At 37.4% G+C, this 17,287-nt stretch overlaps 3 protein-coding genes across 3 annotated transcripts; 2 read left to right on the plus strand and 1 right to left on the minus strand.

Annotated features, from left to right (window-relative positions):
* The first annotated feature begins 4,271 nt into the window (after positions 1 to 4,271).
* LOC144429666 (uncharacterized) lies at positions 4,272 to 5,019 on the plus strand. Its single transcript, XM_078117837.1, has 2 exons — positions 4,272 to 4,809; positions 4,888 to 5,019. Exons 1-2 carry the CDS (start codon positions 4,272 to 4,274, stop codon positions 4,926 to 4,928), a joined length of 579 nt encoding a protein of 192 aa, XP_077973963.1. The 3' UTR covers positions 4,929 to 5,019.
* Positions 4,299 to 5,882, plus strand: LOC120347841 (52 kDa repressor of the inhibitor of the protein kinase-like). The gene is made up of 2 exons (XM_078117838.1): positions 4,299 to 5,087; positions 5,167 to 5,882. The coding sequence occupies exons 1-2, from the start codon at positions 4,974 to 4,976 to the stop codon at positions 5,377 to 5,379; spliced, it is 327 nt and encodes a 108-aa protein (XP_077973964.1). The 5' UTR covers positions 4,299 to 4,973; the 3' UTR covers positions 5,380 to 5,882.
* A 608-nt stretch (positions 5,883 to 6,490) lies between these two features.
* LOC120347707 (mitochondrial import inner membrane translocase subunit Tim23B-like) lies at positions 6,491 to 9,360 on the minus strand. The gene is made up of 4 exons (XM_039417777.2): positions 8,906 to 9,360; positions 7,742 to 7,931; positions 7,196 to 7,262; positions 6,491 to 6,979 (listed from the first exon to the last, which is right to left on the minus strand). Exons 1-4 carry the CDS (start codon positions 9,158 to 9,160, stop codon positions 6,856 to 6,858), a joined length of 636 nt encoding a protein of 211 aa, XP_039273711.1. The 5' UTR covers positions 9,161 to 9,360; the 3' UTR covers positions 6,491 to 6,855.
* Positions 9,361 to 17,287: the final 7,927 nt, after the last annotated feature.

Here is a 17,287-nt window from a genome sequence, read left to right on the forward strand (position 1 = left end):
TACTGAACGAGGGAAAATATATCACAAAGGAAATAAATTAGAGCAACGGCCTTGTTTCAGGCAAATAACATGCACTATTAACACTAAGTGGTGAAAATATTAAAATACACAGTAGGCCTAACTACCCTAATTTACTCGCTACAAGATCCAACAAGAGTTTCGGCAGTTCTATTGATTCTACTTCGACTCGTGGTACATACGTAAATTCATTGGGGGTAAAAACGACCCGTCACCAGATGAGAAAGAGGACATTTGCACGAACGCGCTTCTAAGAAAATGTAACTTTGCGTACATTTATTTAAGAGAATTAGGAAATTGAATCATCCATAAAAATACTCAAATTCTGCGGAGAGATTAAAAAAATAAAATTCTGAAAAGTTCTGAAACAGCATGACACGCAATGGTATCGTAGGTTCTCGGAAATTACAGCCTCGCGAAAGTAAGCTTAGAGCGAACCGCGAAAATTTATTCCAGAGCAAGGGTTTATTTAGAGCAGTGTTTCCCAACCCGAGTCCGCGGTCTCAAATGAGTCCGCAACGAACCAGAAATTCACTGCGAGTCGCAAACGTTTTTGCGAAACCTAACCATCAGCCACGATACGATTTACATGAAACATAAAAAGCAAGTTTATTCATATAACATTAATCGAGTCAATAATTTCTGGATACTTAATGAGTAGGGCTTGGCATATATTCGAATATTCAACTATTGGAATAGCAAATTAATATTCGAAAATTTGGTAACAGGTGACGCGACAGGTCACTTGCGCGTCGTTTAATCAAACGATTGGATTTAGTCGTTGTTGTTCGAGGAATAATTTTTCTGGTAGGTGTCAATGTTGGCAACCTAAATTTTCTGAATTGAAAAGCGGCATTACAAAATACTGAAAATAAAACTGAAAACAACATAAGTTTTTTAAAAACGCTTTTTTAGACATGTTGCAAATTGCAAAATTTCGGGTGCTAATGTAGTATTCGTATCAGGGCATTTCCCTCAGAATTCTTTGCTTTACTGCAGGGTCCGCAACCTACTGCCAGCGGAGTAATATAATCAGGCCCGCGACGCTTCTCTGAATTATAGTGACAAAACAGCTGTTTTTACGATTATATTCTTTACGTGACAGAATTTATTTTGTGGCACGTTTAGACTTGATTATATCATAACCTAACAAGTATATAATTCACAATTACACGTTGAATGAGCCTATAATTTAATTATAATTAGGCATTCAATGGCAACAAAACGCAGAAAAGTTGAACGCTAAGTGCAATTGGTTCAATATTCAAATGGTCAGTCTCCGGGCGCTGCTTAAAATTTAACTTCCGATCTGTATGAAAAAATGTGATTCATTGGCCATACGCCCGTCTTTTAACTTGTTAAAAATATGCGCGCCCACCCAGGGGCGCAGCCAGGATTTTTTCAAGGGAGAGGGGGTTACGGTGAAATAAAAACGCGTTTATAGGTCTTTAAAAAGATGTTCCGATGATGGCAAAACAACATGTGCGGCGCTGTGTTTCATTAGCTTTTTTTGCATGTGCTACTTTCAGCAATCGTCGACCCTTCTCTTTGGTCAAGAATAGTCAACTTTTCATTTCACTGCGCCCGTAACTGTATTACTGAGAGTGAATTCGTCGTGAATTTAAATTCCCGTGATATCTGCACATAACGCTTCTCTACTTTTAGCGACGATTTATTAACATAAATTACCAGTTTGTTAATAATGCATGCTTTTGTTTTTGGCAACAGGGTTAAACTGGTTTATCGTTGTTTCAAGCAAGAAAATAAGCATTTTTTTTTTTTTCGCTTATTCAGCAATCGTAATTCAAACATTACCCTACGCGCAAGTCTTCATTCCGCGGGGTGTCCTTGCGTTTTAGAGTTTCAAAGTGATGCCGAAATTGCCGATGATAGAGAAACACCGACACATGTGGCTCTTTGTCGCCCGGCCCCCGCCCCCCTTGACAGGCGTCAATTAGTTTATTTTGTTTTTGCATGTCCCATTTCAACCTTTTAGTAATCGCCGATTATTACCCCATTGTCAACGGTTAAATAAAATGCCACACATGATTTTAATTGAAATAACGCAAAAAATGTAAAATAAGAATAGAATGAAATATCAGCAATCATGAAGAAACATCATAAATTCATGATATTTGCCAAATGCCAATGGTTCATAAACTATTTTTGAGTGCGTCACGAAATATCAATCCATTTCCAAAATAAATATATTTGATGTTCCCGTATTTATAACTTCATAAAACGATCGATCGTTTAAAACAAGCTCATTTATCGTACTGATTGAGAACGTCTTTCAATGTAGAACTCTTGCTTGTTGCAATTAACTGGTAATAAACCCTAATTTTTATTGTCGCGACCTATTTGAAATCCCGCGCCCATGATAGCTGCATTCTGCGCATAGCGCTTCTTCACTCTCAGCGGTGATTTATTAACATATTGTTACCAGTTAATTAAAAAGAACTGAAAGACAACGCATGTAACTGCTTTTCGCAGACAGGGTTAAATTCGGTTCTTGCCGTTTTAAGGCAAGAAAAAAATGCCTACTCGCTTTAGCTGGATGACAATCTTTAATATGCATTTATTCTATTCGCTGATTCGACAATCGTTATTGAGCGTCTTCGTCAGTCGATATTTATTGCAATTGCGATCAAAATTTACAATGAGTGAACGTCTAGCAAAACAAGCAAAATTATCAAGTTATTTTATTCAGCAAAACCCTTCAGTTCAGAAAGAACCCGGAACTTCATCGACCAGTGCTACTAGTGAAACTCATCCAGACTTCGTCATAAGCAGTGAATTGGACATTGGTGCATACGATTCAAAAGGAAAACCCTCGGACCAACAGAAGTACAACTTTTTGACAAACACTTGGAAACCTAAATCGTTATACAAATTTCCTAGAGTTGAGAGGAAAGTAAAAGGAAAGGTCAGGTATGTGTCATTTCAGAGAAAATGGCTAGATGAGATTATAAATGGTTGGCATATAGCCCATCGCAAAATGGTAGATTCTGCAAATCATGCAGGATATTTGCCCCCGAAAGAGTGAGTGGTGTTCAGCTGCAGGTGCTTGTTAAAAAGCCTATGAACAATTACAAAGATACTACCTCTATTTTAGCAGCGCATGCCACAAAGAAGTATCACCAGCTCGCACACACGAAAGCCGAAAATTTCATACAAATACAAAGATCATCGCGTGGAAATGTTGTGGAGCAAATGTCACAGAATAGAGCAAATCGAGCGCATGAAAATAGAAAGGGAATGTTGTCGTTGATCAACATAGTAAAATTGTGTAGCGGACAAATGCTTTCCTTTCGTGGGCACAGAGATTTTGGGAAAATTGACCAACCCGAAGACTTCTAAACGAACGAGAATGAAGGAAATTTCCGTGCCCTGGTCCGATTCCGAATTCAATCTGGCGACGAAGATTTGCGCAGATTTATTCTTAGCTCTGGAATAAACGCGCAATATACAAGCTGGAGCACACAAAATGAAATAGTGCAACTCTGCGGGGGATTTGTTCGAAAGGCTTTGGTGCAAAGCATATCAGAATCCGGCTATTTTTCTGTGCTGGCTGATGAAACCAGTGATGTTTCAAACTGTGAACAATTTTCGATTTGTGTGCGATGGTTCCATTACATTTGAACCCATGACAATTGCACCTGTATGCTATTGCACCTATGGATTTTTTTTGTTTCACGGATAGTTAAACCCATACTAACCCTAACCCATGGGTTTTAGCACCCGCATATAGATTGAACCCGTGGATATACGCATGGGTTCAAATGCACATGGGTTCAAATGTACGGTCACCGTGTGCGATATGTACACAAGCCTTTCGAAGGAAAGTACGAACTGCGCGAGGATTTTCTCGGTTTTGTCGAGGCTAAATCCTTGACAGGAGAATATCTGGGGAACCTGTTGTTGAAAACTTTGGCTGAATGGGGATTGGAGTTGAATCAATTGCGTGGCCAAGGATACGACGGCGCCGCAAATTTGTTAGGGAGTTTCCGCGGTGTACAAGCTTGGATTAGAGAACAATACCCCAAGGCGTTATTTACCCATTGTAGATCACATTGCCTAAACCTCGTCATTGGTCAGGCTTGTCAAGTTTTTTCTATACAAAAATCCCTCCGTGTCATGAAGGAAGCGATTGTTTTCATTTCCAATAGTCCAAAGCGAATGGCGTGCTTAACGAATGCTATCACGGCCCTCACACCCCAAAGTCGGCACCCCCGGCTAAAATCGTTGTGCGAATGCGATGGGTGCAACGACACGAAGCAGTGGCAGTTTTTCACGAGCTGTATTCGCCAGTTCTACATGCACTCAATGAAATAGAAAGAACATCTGATTCTGTATCATCCGACAAAGCAGAAGCTTTACAAATGCGAAGGAGGAAAATTGAATTTGTTTCTAATATAAACATTCTGGCTCACACATTGGCTCTCACCCATAGTTTATCAGTCGCCCTACAATCAAAAACAATTGACTTGAAAGAATGCGCTGATATGATAAAAAACGTCAAAATTTGTTTGGAATCACGACTGGCAAATGCAGAAAGGGAGTTTAAAAAAATACTCAAAGATATAGAAACAACCCTGGAAAAGGAAGAGATTTCCACTACAACCAGGGGATTGCGCTCGAGTGCGACTGAAGATGTGAAAACCGCTATGCTGCTACGGAATTATAAGCCCTTTCTGAGGTCTATTGTGGACTGCCTAGATGCTAGATTTGGTGACTCGTTCAAACAAGCAACAAAAAGTTTTTCAATCGTCCCTTATCATATGAGAACACGTAAGTTACTATCGAGTCAATTGCAACATTTAAACATCAACATGTAATATAATTAATATTATTCTGATACAATCACAGACCCAGACACAGTTTTCGCGATGGAACATTTCCAAACATAATCCGACGAGCTGGATTCCTGGCCGATAGTCGAAGCTGAAATAACGATGTGGCAGCAGAAGTTTGCCGACGTACATGTAAATGATCTTCCTGCCAACGCATTCTCCGCACTTGAGTTTGCTTCGCTCGATTTTTTTCCAAATATTCATAAGCTTCTTCAGGTTAGGAAGATTTTAGTTATTTTTGGAAAATATAAAATATTCAATTTGTATAAAATAATTTAATATTTAAATATTAAAGATTCTGTCAACTCTTCCCGTGACAACAGCTACGGCGGAAAGATCATTCTCATCGACGCGAAGACTAAAAACATATTTGCGTAACACCATGCAAGAAGAGAGAATGAACGGACTTGCGTTAATAGCCATACATCGAGATGTTAAAATCGATTCCAAACGAGTTGTGGACGAGTTTGCTACCCAAAAATCTCGAAGATTGAACATTATTCTTTAATTTTTTTTTTATCGAAAATTGAACATTATTTTGCAATGCTTTGTTTTCGAAGATTGAATAATATTCTATGACACTTTTTCTTCGATGCTGCCACATTTAGCAATCCTTTGTTAATACGCCATACATTTCCAATAATTCATTTTGTTTGTTATTCGCTTATGAACCTGGTGCCATCGCTTGTTAAAGATACACTACATAACTAAAATTCGTAATTAGCGATAACCAACGATAACGTATGTGATTAAAAGTATGGTGTTATTCGCTTACGAACCTGGTGCCATCGCTTGTTAAAGATGCACTACATAACTAAAATTCGTAATTAGCGCTGTGAAATTGTTGAATGTGGCGAGGCGAGAGCGCGCTTGTGGAATAGTTTTGACCGCAATTGTGTGATACGTCCGTTGCTATTTGTGTAAAGTGACAATGCTTTCATCTTGTTAACGTCAACGCAACGCAACCGCGAGTGACCATGAACACAATTAAGTTAAAATAGGAAAACACTTTAAATTCTTGTCGTTGTCAAGAATTGAATATTGTGCGACAGAAAAGGCCATTTATACACTAAAGAAGTCGGCCCTTTTAACGAAGGCGTAATTGCGTAGCATTACCGATTTTGAAATTCGGAAAAATTCTGTTGTGTTTGGTTTTATTACTTCTTCACAAAGAGTACGGTTGCAAAAAACTCACGTTGAGTCCGCAAAGGTTTTCGCTAGTGAGAAAACAGTACGCGACCAAAAAAGGTTGGGAAACGCTGATTTAGAGCTATCTCCCCATTCAAAAATTAGTACAACAATCCAAAAGCAATTTTCCTTTTTCTATAAAAAGTTCAGAATGACGAAAATCAATACCCGAAGACGCTCGTGAGTCGTTGTGACAGACCTCTGGGAAAGCACCGGCATGCGAAAGAATATACACTTGCTTTTCTGAATTATTTTGGACTCCCGTGAACTAATTATTCGTAGTTGCAATCTTAATTCAATAAATACTAGAACTGGGACGGAACAGCTGGTTCGATTTAGCAATCAAACAATTTTAAGGGGTTCAACTCCTCTATGTTGTTAATCTATCCCAGTTGGCATATCAAAATGCCGTTCAAAAGAAAATGAAGCTATGCCAATAGGTAGAGTAATATTTCAAAGAATAGACCTGAAAACGTAGGCTAGGAACCACACTAAGTCCGGACGTCGCTGCCAACAAAAGAGAGAGAAAATGAATCAGGAGCAAAATCGGGCATACTTCCTTCAAATTAGACGAGAAATGGGAGAAATAAAAGTACTTTGTCAAAAAGTCAGTGATTAAATAGGCACCGAATAGTGTTCTATTTTATAGTAGTTGTATCATATTTGTTCAACCCCAGAACAAATAGGCTTTTATTATAAAAACAACACACGTTTGTGTAGAAAATGGTTTTGTATCATGCTGTCCCAGTACACAGCGATTCAAGTGTATAAAATATTGTTTCATATTCAGTGAATGTTACTTTCTCTTTGTCATTTCTCTAATATAATCTGGCGCTTTCATTTTGTATAAACATAACATTCCTCCAACTCCTACACCGACCACAGCTCCAAATAATATTCGTCCAATCGGAGGCAGTCTCCTAAAAACAACAAAATCGTATTAAGCTTTAAAACTGTTTTAATCAAACATGGGCAGAAAGAACAGATGTTAAAAATTGCTATTCAGCAATGAATATTTCTGCAATGGAAAACTAGCCCAATCCTAGCAGCTATGTTTTTTAAGGCTTTCAGAATTGTATTACCACATAAACTGGGTACCGTATTCATGAATATAATAAATTAAATACATTACAAACCTAAAAACAGAAAGCTTCTTTTTCGCTTCTTCTGCCACTGCTATTTCGGTTTTTGCATTGATGGCACCTGAATAATAAATAAAGAGTTAATGATCAGTTGCACTGACACATACTTTACTAACCTTGATTAAAAACCAACTATTAGGAAGATCTACTTCGTTGCCTAGCACAACTGTACTATCTCATCAACCAAAAGTTAACTACTGCTGTATGTACATATATTTGGCTTATTTATAGATGTGATTTGTCAATTATGCGAATTGTGTGAGTTTAAAATATAATCAAGCCTGCAGTGAGATACATGAAAGTACTAAGCTTCCTGTAAGAGGTCATAATTCCCAGTCTGTCTATACATAACACATTTCATACTTCAGTCCTGAAATCGACCAAAATCACCTCTCACAATCAAGCCTCAGGTGTTTTGCCATCATATGATCATGTCGAGCCGTTTTCTTCGTACTACTCAAATCATTTATAATTGCTTGTAAACCATGAATCAAGTTCCTTAAAATCATACCTTGAACAATAAAAATATAATGTTCATACTTGGTATCATGTATAATCCTCCTGCTGCTGCCCCACCAATTAATGTATTAAATTCATCTTCGACTCCTCTAGATTTTTCACAAATAATTGAGCAGGCACAATATAAAACTGCTATTGACCCAAACTTTTGAGCCATTTTCCCTCCATTTTTCAGGATTGCACTGGTAAATTGCATCCTCGCTGATTTACCCTAAAGAAGAAATTGTATGATACATTATCACATGCCATTTTGAATAGTGTAATACCACACCAAAACAAACAAAGATATTGTATCACAATATCACCTAGTTATATTCTATATCAGGGATTAGGCTATAGTTTGAGTAATTGCCTTTATTCTAACTATTTTTCTCAGAGCAATGTTAGGTATGATACATCGGATATAACCTAATTTTAATATGGCAAAGACAATGACTATGAATTTCACAACCATGACATAATTACATACAACCCAATATTTAAATCTAAATATAGAGCCCTCAGTGATTCTGAAAAAATAAAGTTTTCAAACTGTGATTGTATCTCCTGTTAGCACAATTGAAAAATATGACTCAAAAATATATATTTGAGGCTTTCGAGCTTTGAATCATATTGAACAGACTGCCAAAAAAAAAATAAAGTGCCAGAGTGGACAGAAATATTTTTTATGCCAACTTGATATTGCTTTTAGTGACAAAAATACGGCGGTGTGGCTCAACGGGCTAAGCGTTACGAATACGCTCGCCACCGCACCTCTAACTACTCTGCGTGGGTTCGCAGGTTCGAATCCCATGCAGGAATGGTCATGTGCGAGAGGATTGCTGGACTCCTCGCCGTCGTTGGGTGGTTCATGTGACCGCTGGTCGGTTACGGCTTCCCCCACCACCAAGTCCATGCTTCCGAAAACAAACAATACAGTAAATCTAATCCCATACCCGACTTGGGATGGTAACCGGACGAGAGGCCGTGGTTCGCCATATGGATAAGCCGTCTTATCGGCTTTCCTCTTCCCCGGGATAAATATGTAAATCCTATCCTATCCTATTTAGTGGAATATCAAAACACCAATTTACAGATGTATTATATTATGTGAGTTCCCCTTCAAATTTTGGGAAAAAAGGCTTTTCAATTATCTCTCATCTATTGAAAGCCCCTTTAAAACAAATGATAACTTTGATAACATACCTTAAGCCATTGTAGACCACTGTATCTGAGACTTTCCATTCCACCCACACCTGCACCTATAACTGTAGCACCACCTATTGTTGAAAACATCATTTGAGCTCTTGATCGCATGGGTGCTGCATCTTCTGGTAATATATACTGATCTGCAGTGTCCAGGTAATGTGGATTTATATTAAGATATGGTGTCATTACCGAACTTGAAATATCAATTTTGTCTTCCGAACTTTCTTCACCAGAGCCAAAACTGAGATTCATTGTTTTTTTGCAATATATTAAATTAGGTTTTGAACTATGATACGCGCTAGCTTTCTTCAGAAATTCTTCTCAATCTTCCATCACTTAGTCGCAAGTTTGTCTGTGTTATATACAGTGATTTTTGATGCTTTAGGTTTTGAACTAAATCAGACATTCAAAGAATTAAACATGTAACCTACAATGAGATTAAAATTCTGGAATTCAATTAAAGTTACTTGTATGAGGGGGGAATTTATACCCTCAGACCTCAGTGTTAAATTTTAATCTGAAAACATTCATTTGCCTATGATTTCACTTCAGCTACTAAGATAAAAAAAAATAAAAACAGATAGCCTAGCTGGAATATAGCAAATTTCAATATCAGGATATGAAACCTGTAAACCGATCAAGTCTAATTTAATTTGTTGAAACCCAATGAAAGCAATGGTTGCACATAAGATTTAAAAATATTTGATGGAAACAAGTAACAACAGGTCAAGCGAAGTAAACGCCGGAACTACTTAAATAATGCTAAACAAAAATCTAATACCAGAATACAGTAATATGAAATAAACATTGTACCTGCTTAAATAACGCTGAACAAATATGCGATGTCAAAGCAGCTACTGTCAAATTGCGTAACTTAGGACAGTTCCTAGATTAAGACAAAAATTTGAATTGGCTTATCTTTGGTAAAAAGCGCTGTATATCAGTATATTGGGAAGTATCATAGCAAGCCCTGTTTGAGTGAAATGATAATGATAAGCTGACAAATCCTAAACGCCGTAACTGCTAGAACACAAAAAGAATGTGTTTTGAAAATTAGAGCCGTAACTGCTTGAATAATGTCAAACAAACATATGATGGGGGAAATACAGCCCAAACTTTAATTTTTTCGTCAATAAAGGACTGTCTAGCGCGAAACGCAATACGGCATTCTATTTCAGTATTTGGCATGACAGCATGAGACATAGGCTACCTGCTTAGTTGAGAATTGAGTAGGTTTGATTTTAACTCAACACCTCTGTCACAAATTTCATTCTGTGCACGACATACTTTTTCTCTTAAATTCCAGATCACATTTTCTGCTTTTTTGTTTAACTTTAGTTACGTATTTGAGCAGTTACTGTTTTATTTTACATCACATTTTTGTTTGGCATTATTTAAGCAGTTATTACTTCGCTAGACCCTTGTGTCGGGTACCGTACGGTACCGGTGGGAACCCAAGTTATTGAACTAAAGATGATTTATTCGATTTACTGAACAACCAGCGCATGGTTATGTGCGAGAGGATTGCTGGACTCCTCGCCGTCGTTGGGTGGTTCACGTAACCGCTGGTCGGTTACGGCTTCCTCCACCACCAAGTCCATGCTTCCGAAAACAAACAATACAGTAAAAACTAATCCCATACCCGACTTGGAAAGGTAACCGGACGAGAGGCCGTGGTTCGCCATATGGATAAGCCGTCTCATCGGCTTTCCTCTCCCCCGGGATAAATATGTAAATCCTATCCTATCCTAATCCTACCTGGACTGCGGTTGCGGACCACATTGCCAGAATCAGATATTGTGGGCTGAAAGAGACAAAAATTCCCAATACCGCAGGTTGCAATGAAAGCATAAACAACTACCGGTAAATATTCAGTGCAACAGTAGGCTAGTCTTTGGCCGGAACCGCGATACAGTAGATCCTAATGCCTGTGTTTCATCCAACCAAAACGCCAGGAGACAGGTCACTGGACACAAGAAGCCTCATGCGTCGGTGTGGCGCAACACATTGCGATGCTGCGCGGAGTCAACATTCGAATCGGTATTGATTCACAGGTAGGACAGGATTTATACATTTATCCAGAGAAGAGGAAAGCTGATAAGGCTGCTCAATTATATGGCGAACTACGACATATTTCCGGTTACCAGCCAATGTCGGGGTTTCAGCATTTCACATGAAATGTATTTCGTACATAGAAAGGCACCTCGTGGAGCGGATGTAGTGCAATGCAAACGAACATTAGTATTCTTGGCCAGTGTTTCTCAACCTTTTTTATTAGAGAACCATTTTGATTTTTCGTATTGGTCACGGACCCCTTTGCATCGTCTCAAATCATTTTTCTCATGAATACAGTTTTGATGGATTTGGGGCTAGGTTTCAGGTTCAAGGAGGTATAATTCCACATGATAAACTAAAATCTGGTACATGACTTTGTGAATATACCGGTAATAGCGCCATGATCATGACCAGGGCCGCCATCGGTTCGTTCGTGGCAGGGGCTGCCATGAAGTGGTAAAAACTGCGACTCCTGGTTTGCGTTCGCGGAACCTCCACAAGGTGCGCAAATTTTGATAACGTTATAACCATTGAGGTGTATAAATTGGTGCTGCTGAAAAATCAGTAATCAACTAATTGGGAATAAACTTCATAAACAACCTTGTACATGCCCATTACCTTCTGTACACACTCTTTCAATGCCATTTTTCATATTCATATTTTTTAATATGCCATTTTTGTTTAGTCCACTTTGTACAATTGCCTTCAGTTTTTCATATTTTTAATATTTCATTTTTGTTTAGTCCACTTTGTACAATTGCCTACAGTTTTGCATATTTTTAATATTTCATTTTTGTTTAGTCCACTTTCTACAATTGCCTACAGTTTTGCATATTTTTAATATGCTTTATTTGTTTAGTCCACTTTGTACAATTGCCTACAGTTTTGCATATATTTAATATGCTTTATTTGTTTAGTCCACTTTGTACAATTGCCTACGGTTTTGCATATATTTAATATGCTTTATTTGTTTAGTCCACTTTGTACAATTGCCTACAGTTTTGCATATTTTTAATATGCTTTATTCGTTTAGTCCACTTTGTACAATTGCCTACAGTTTTGCATATTTTTAATATGCTTTATATGTTTAGTCCACTTTGTACAATTGCCTACAGTTTTGCATATATTTAATATGCTTTATTTGTTTAGTCCACTTTGTACAATTGCCTACAGTTTTGCATATATTTAATATGCTTTATTTGTTTAGTCCACTTTGTACAATTGCCTACAGTTTTGCATATATTTAATATGCTTTATATGTTTAGTCCACTTTGTACAATTGCCTACAGTTTTGCATATTTTTAATATGCTTTATTCGTTTAGTCCACTTTGTACAATTGCCTACAGTTTTGCATATGTTTAGTCCACTTTGTACAATTGCCTACAGTTTTGCATATTTTCAATATGCTTTATTCGTTTAGTCCACTTTTTACAATTGCCTACAGTTTTGCATATATTTAATATGCTTTATTTGTTTAGTCCACTTTGTACAATTGCCTACAGTTTTGCATATTTTTAATATGCTTTATTCGTTTAGTCCACTTTGTACAATTGCCTACAGTTTTGCATATTTTTAATATGCTTCATGTGTTTAGTCCACTTTGTACAATTGCCTACAGTTTTGCATATATTTAATATGCTTTATTTGTTTAGTCCACTTTGTACAACTGCCTACAGTTTTGCATATATTTAATATGCTTTATATGTTTAGTCCACTTTGTACAATTGCCTACAGTTTTGCATATATTTAATATGCTTTATTTGTTTAGTCCACTTTGTACAATTGCCTACAGTTTTGCATATATTTAATATGCTTTATTTGTTTAGTCCACTTTGTACAATTGCCTACAGTTTTGCATATTTTTAATATGCTTTATATGTTTAGTCCACTTTGTACAATTGCCTACAGTTTTGCATATATTTAATATGCTTTATTTGTTTAGTCCACTTTGTACAATTGCCTACAGTTTTGCACATATTTAATATGCTTTATTTGTTTAGTCCACTTTGTACAATTGCCCACAGTTTTGCATATATTTAATACGCCCCTATATGTTTAGTCCACTTTGTACAATTGCCTACAGTTTTGCATATATTTAATATAGTAGGTCGGGGTAGTTCGGACACCCGGGGTATGATGGTCAGTCAAAATAAAATCCTCCTACTAGCGACACCTCGCGCTTTTTCGTCGCTCAAAACGCATCGCGTGAAAGAGCGACATCATGCGAACAACGACAGAACCAAGATTTTACATTTCAGGCTCGACAACTTACAAGGCGGTGCTTTTAGGGGAAGGGGTGTTTCTGTTGGGACAGAAAAACGTCAAATTATAGAGTCCCATGGTGGCGAAGAATAATTTTAGCCGGAAAAGTCTGCGAACTCGGTTCTATTTTGTTTATTTGTTGAAAGTAGTTGCATCAGATCGAATAAATTCTTTAGCAGACTGCCAGTACTCATTTTTGGGTTGGCAGGGTCACTTAAGAGGTAGGGTGGATTTTGAGTGGGGGAGGGGGGGGGGGATTTTTTTCAATATAGTCTGTTGGGAATGTCAATGGGCCGTCGTCATCGAAACTTATAAATAATTATTTTTTGGTACTAAGTAGGCTACCCTTTTACAACAAAGATCAAAAGCACACTCATCGCCATATTTATATTGGATCTCTTAGAAGTTAAGCCCGGCGTAAAATTTCATCTTACCCCGTCAAATTATTTTTTCCATATGCGTATAAAATACGCCCAAGTTTATGCCAAGAAATTACAAAATAAATACTTCTAGAGGTAGTCCGTGTAAAGAAGATATAAAAATTGCAGTTGAAAAAGCGCAAACTAAATTTTAAATTTCTAGTTTTCCTAAAACTGTTCAAACTCTTTTGAAAATTGTCCTGTTATGTCCTTTATGGGGTAAGACGGACATACTTTTTGATATGCAAGAAAAGTGATCTGTTTAAAAAAAATTTAAGAGACATAATCCTGGGCCATCTAGGCGTTGATCGAAATCTTATGACCGAAATCCTAGACACCATCAAGTTAATTTTGGTGTGTGTCCGTCTTTCCCACAAAGTGTCTAACTTACCCCGATATTTTTTTAGCCGAAAATCGGGCGTAAATTCCGATTCGTTGCTATGGCAACAATGTGCAAATGTGGCAAGATAGCTGGAGGGTGGGTGCATGAATCAATAGTAGAACGAATGCAGCTGCGACATTATTTGAAGAGTTATTCAAAATAACTTATTAGTGGGTCCGACTTCCCCCGACCTACTATATGCTTTATTTGTTTCGTCCACTTTGTACAATTGCCTTCAATTTTGCATATTGGCGGTTCAAGATTATGTAATACTTTTAAACTTTCCTGATTGATTCACTAGGACGGATTTATCAATCAATCAATCAATCAATTTTATTTCGGTCGCTCTGGTATAAAACAAAACAATGACAAACGAACAAACACAAAACACAGAGGACCTGAAGGACGGGCATAACTTAAATAAAAGTTAAAAACGTGAAAATACGCGCCCTTCCACCTAAAACAGTCAAATAACACAATAAAACAAAAATACACGATACAGAATCGGGCAATAACTTCAAATAAATAAATTTGTGAATAACAGTGACAACAATGAGTTTATATTAAAGAGGGGTCATACCGATAAAAAACATCGTTTTCATGTGTAACAAGAAAATGAAGTGATTGTAGTATAGGGCAACAAAGATTCGACCCTATCTGCGTGTCCACACTCCCGTGTTATTGAACACACGTTAACAGAGTGTAACTCCGATCTTGACTCTTTCAGAGGTCAAAAAGCACACAATGTATTGAATGCCAATTGTTATATTGTAAAGTTGCACAATCGAATTGATCCAAATAACGAATTACACTTGAAACCTTAAAGCAAGTATATGTGATGAAACCAAATTTCTAACTCACAAAGAACGGCAAAGACAAGCTACACTGAGTGAGAGAAATACATCATAAAGGAAAATGAATTGGGACAACGACCTTGTTTCAGGCAAATAACATGCACTCCTAACAATAAGTGGTGAAAATATTAAAATACACAGTAACTATCCTTATGTACTTGCTACACAATTCCCCCCGACAATGAAAAAAAATTAGTTTGCTAATTTTTAAATTTTGTAAGACTAGCTAATAACGATTTCTGATTGAATAATATGTCGTAAAATTTGCCATGTATTGGTGTATTTAGTTCTGCATCAAAGTCGCTGATGACCAACTAATGCAACGACACAGGAAAACCAATTTGATTGAGATACCTCCGGTTGAAGGATCTTTTGCGGTGAAATCTACAGATTTTCACGAAATCTTCGATAACACCCAGAACTAAGCCATTGCGTTTGGACAATCGACTTCTTTCTGCTTTGTAAAATAATGAGCGTAATAGTTGATTTGAAGAATATTGTTGACGTTAAGATTTCGTTCGTTGAAAACATTCTTCTAAGCTTTGAAAACTTGTCCAACTCTCGGATTTTTCAATCTGGGAAGATTGTCCGATGAATTGTAATGTAGCAAGAGTTCGGTAGCGCTGAATTTCGGAAAGTCGCGGGCCCTGCGAACTTTCGTATCTCCAACATTCCAAACAATTGTGAAAGCGCCTTTGCGACGGAAACTCGTGTTCGGTTCACATTGACTTAGATGAGCTAGAGGTGAATGCAGTTTTCGTATTATGTGATTGAAGTAGAGAGGACCCTTCCACGCGGGCCACGAGTATTTGGGTTCGACTTGGTTTCTAAAGATGTTGCAATAGATGATGATCGACGATCGACTTGAGAGAAATAAAGTAGATGTTTTGTAAACTTCCGCCAAACAATAGGTCGTATAAATACTGCTGCTTGGAGTAAGAAATCGGCTTGGGTATATATATCATCATGTTATTTTCTGCGTAACTTGCTTTGTCGATAAACACATTTGAAAATCCAGTAATAATATGAAGTTGTCCTGGTAACTTTAAATTGTAATGAGGCGGATTGATCTGCTGAAGTCCATATCTCCTGATCCGGTTGACACACAAAACATATAGTTATAATATATAGGTTGATAATGAGACACAAATTCAAAGAATTTGGGCGTTGATGCTTGGAAAATGAAAATACACGAGCGTGAACTCGGGCGTTAAACTTGAAGAGTTGAAGTTGAGTTAGTGCTGTCTGATCGTAGCAGGTCCTGGTCCAGATTCCTCGTTTTGAGTCAAAAATCTACCTTGTTCTGGCCTTCTTGACTGCTTAATAAATTGACATACCGCCAAAGACTGCAGTTTGGTTGGTTGATTGATTCCTGAAATGCTGACGTATTGTCCATTGACTCGGTTAGTGATGAATTTCTTTTCCATTTTGATTGACGAAATTCCAGTTGCTGAATTGAAATTGATTGCTTATTGATCACGAACGGGTATCACCAAAATATAGGGCAACAAAGATTCGACCCTATCTGCGTGTCCACACTCCCGTGTTATTGAACACACGTTAACAGAGTGTAACTCCGATCTTGACTCTTTCAGAGGTCAAAAAGCACACAATGTATTGAATGCCAATTGTTATATTGTAAAGTTGCACAATCGAATTGATCCAAATAACGAATTACACTTGAAACCTTAAAGCAAGTATATGTGATGAAACCAAATTTCTAACTCACAAAGAACGGCAAAGACAAGCTACACTGAGTGAGAGAAATACATCATAAAGGAAATGAATTGGGACAACGACCTTGTTTCAGGCAAATAACATGCACTCCTAACAATAAGTGGTGAAAATATTAAAATACACAGTAACTATCCTTATGTACTTGCTACAGTAGGAATAACACTGCAAATGGTAAAGGAAAATTGTGATTAGAATAAACAGGTCGCTTGAATGAAGACTTTGTTCGAACATTAAATGACTGACAAAAATTGTTGAAAGAGGTGCTTTTGGGTGTTGACCAACTAAAAAAATAGTGTTGTGATGGTGTGGTGTTTATAACAAACTATGTTAAAATCTTAGGCGAACTGGAAAGATATTCAGTGCCTTCCAGTGGATCTTTGTTTAATGTTAAAGAGTCATCTGAACATAGAAAAATGAAGCGCCTGAACTGGGGCCACAGTTTGAATATAATGTGAGATGGAGCCAATATGATTTCGAACCAGCTCTCCAGCCCTGCTTGCACTGAAATTATCAAGAATTGAAAGAGTCCTATCTTAAGAATTTTCTGGTCTACCATATTTTAGAAAATGAAATCCACTATCCCTGGGCAGAATCATTGTATCCGTTCTAATACTTCCAACATTAATATCGAATTTCCACGAACGACCACCATTCCAACAGGTGCAGTAG

The sequence above is a fragment of the Styela clava genome, chromosome 11 (genome assembly GCF_964204865.1).
Source record: "Styela clava chromosome 11, kaStyClav1.hap1.2, whole genome shotgun sequence".
NCBI classification, from domain to species: Eukaryota; Metazoa; Chordata; class Ascidiacea; order Stolidobranchia; family Styelidae; genus Styela; species Styela clava.

What these genes read in the sequence shown, in the direction of transcription:
- LOC144429666 (XM_078117837.1), top strand. Translation starts at nt 4,272, where the DNA reads ATGCGATGGGTGCAACGACACGAAGCAGTGGCAGTTTTTCACGAGCTG. An exon ending in CCCTTATCATATGAGAACAC is followed by an intron (nt 4,810 to 4,887) that starts GTAAGTTACTAT and finishes ATACAATCACAG; the next exon opens with ACCCAGACACAGTTTTCGCG.
- LOC120347841 (XM_078117838.1), top strand. Translation starts at nt 4,974, where the DNA reads ATGTGGCAGCAGAAGTTTGCCGACGTACATGTAAATGATCTTCCTGCC. An exon ending in ATATTCATAAGCTTCTTCAG is followed by an intron (nt 5,088 to 5,166) that starts GTTAGGAAGATT and finishes TAAATATTAAAG; the next exon opens with ATTCTGTCAACTCTTCCCGT.
- LOC120347707 (XM_039417777.2), bottom strand. Translation starts at nt 9,160, where the DNA reads ATGAATCTCAGTTTTGGCTCTGGTGAAGAAAGTTCGGAAGACAAAATT. An exon ending in AGGATTATACATGATACCAA is followed by an intron (nt 7,263 to 7,741) that starts GTATGAACATTA and finishes TTTATTATTCAG; the next exon opens with GTGCCATCAATGCAAAAACC. An exon ending in AAGAAGCTTTCTGTTTTTAG is followed by an intron (nt 6,980 to 7,195) that starts GTTTGTAATGTA and finishes TGTTGTTTTTAG; the next exon opens with GAGACTGCCTCCGATTGGAC.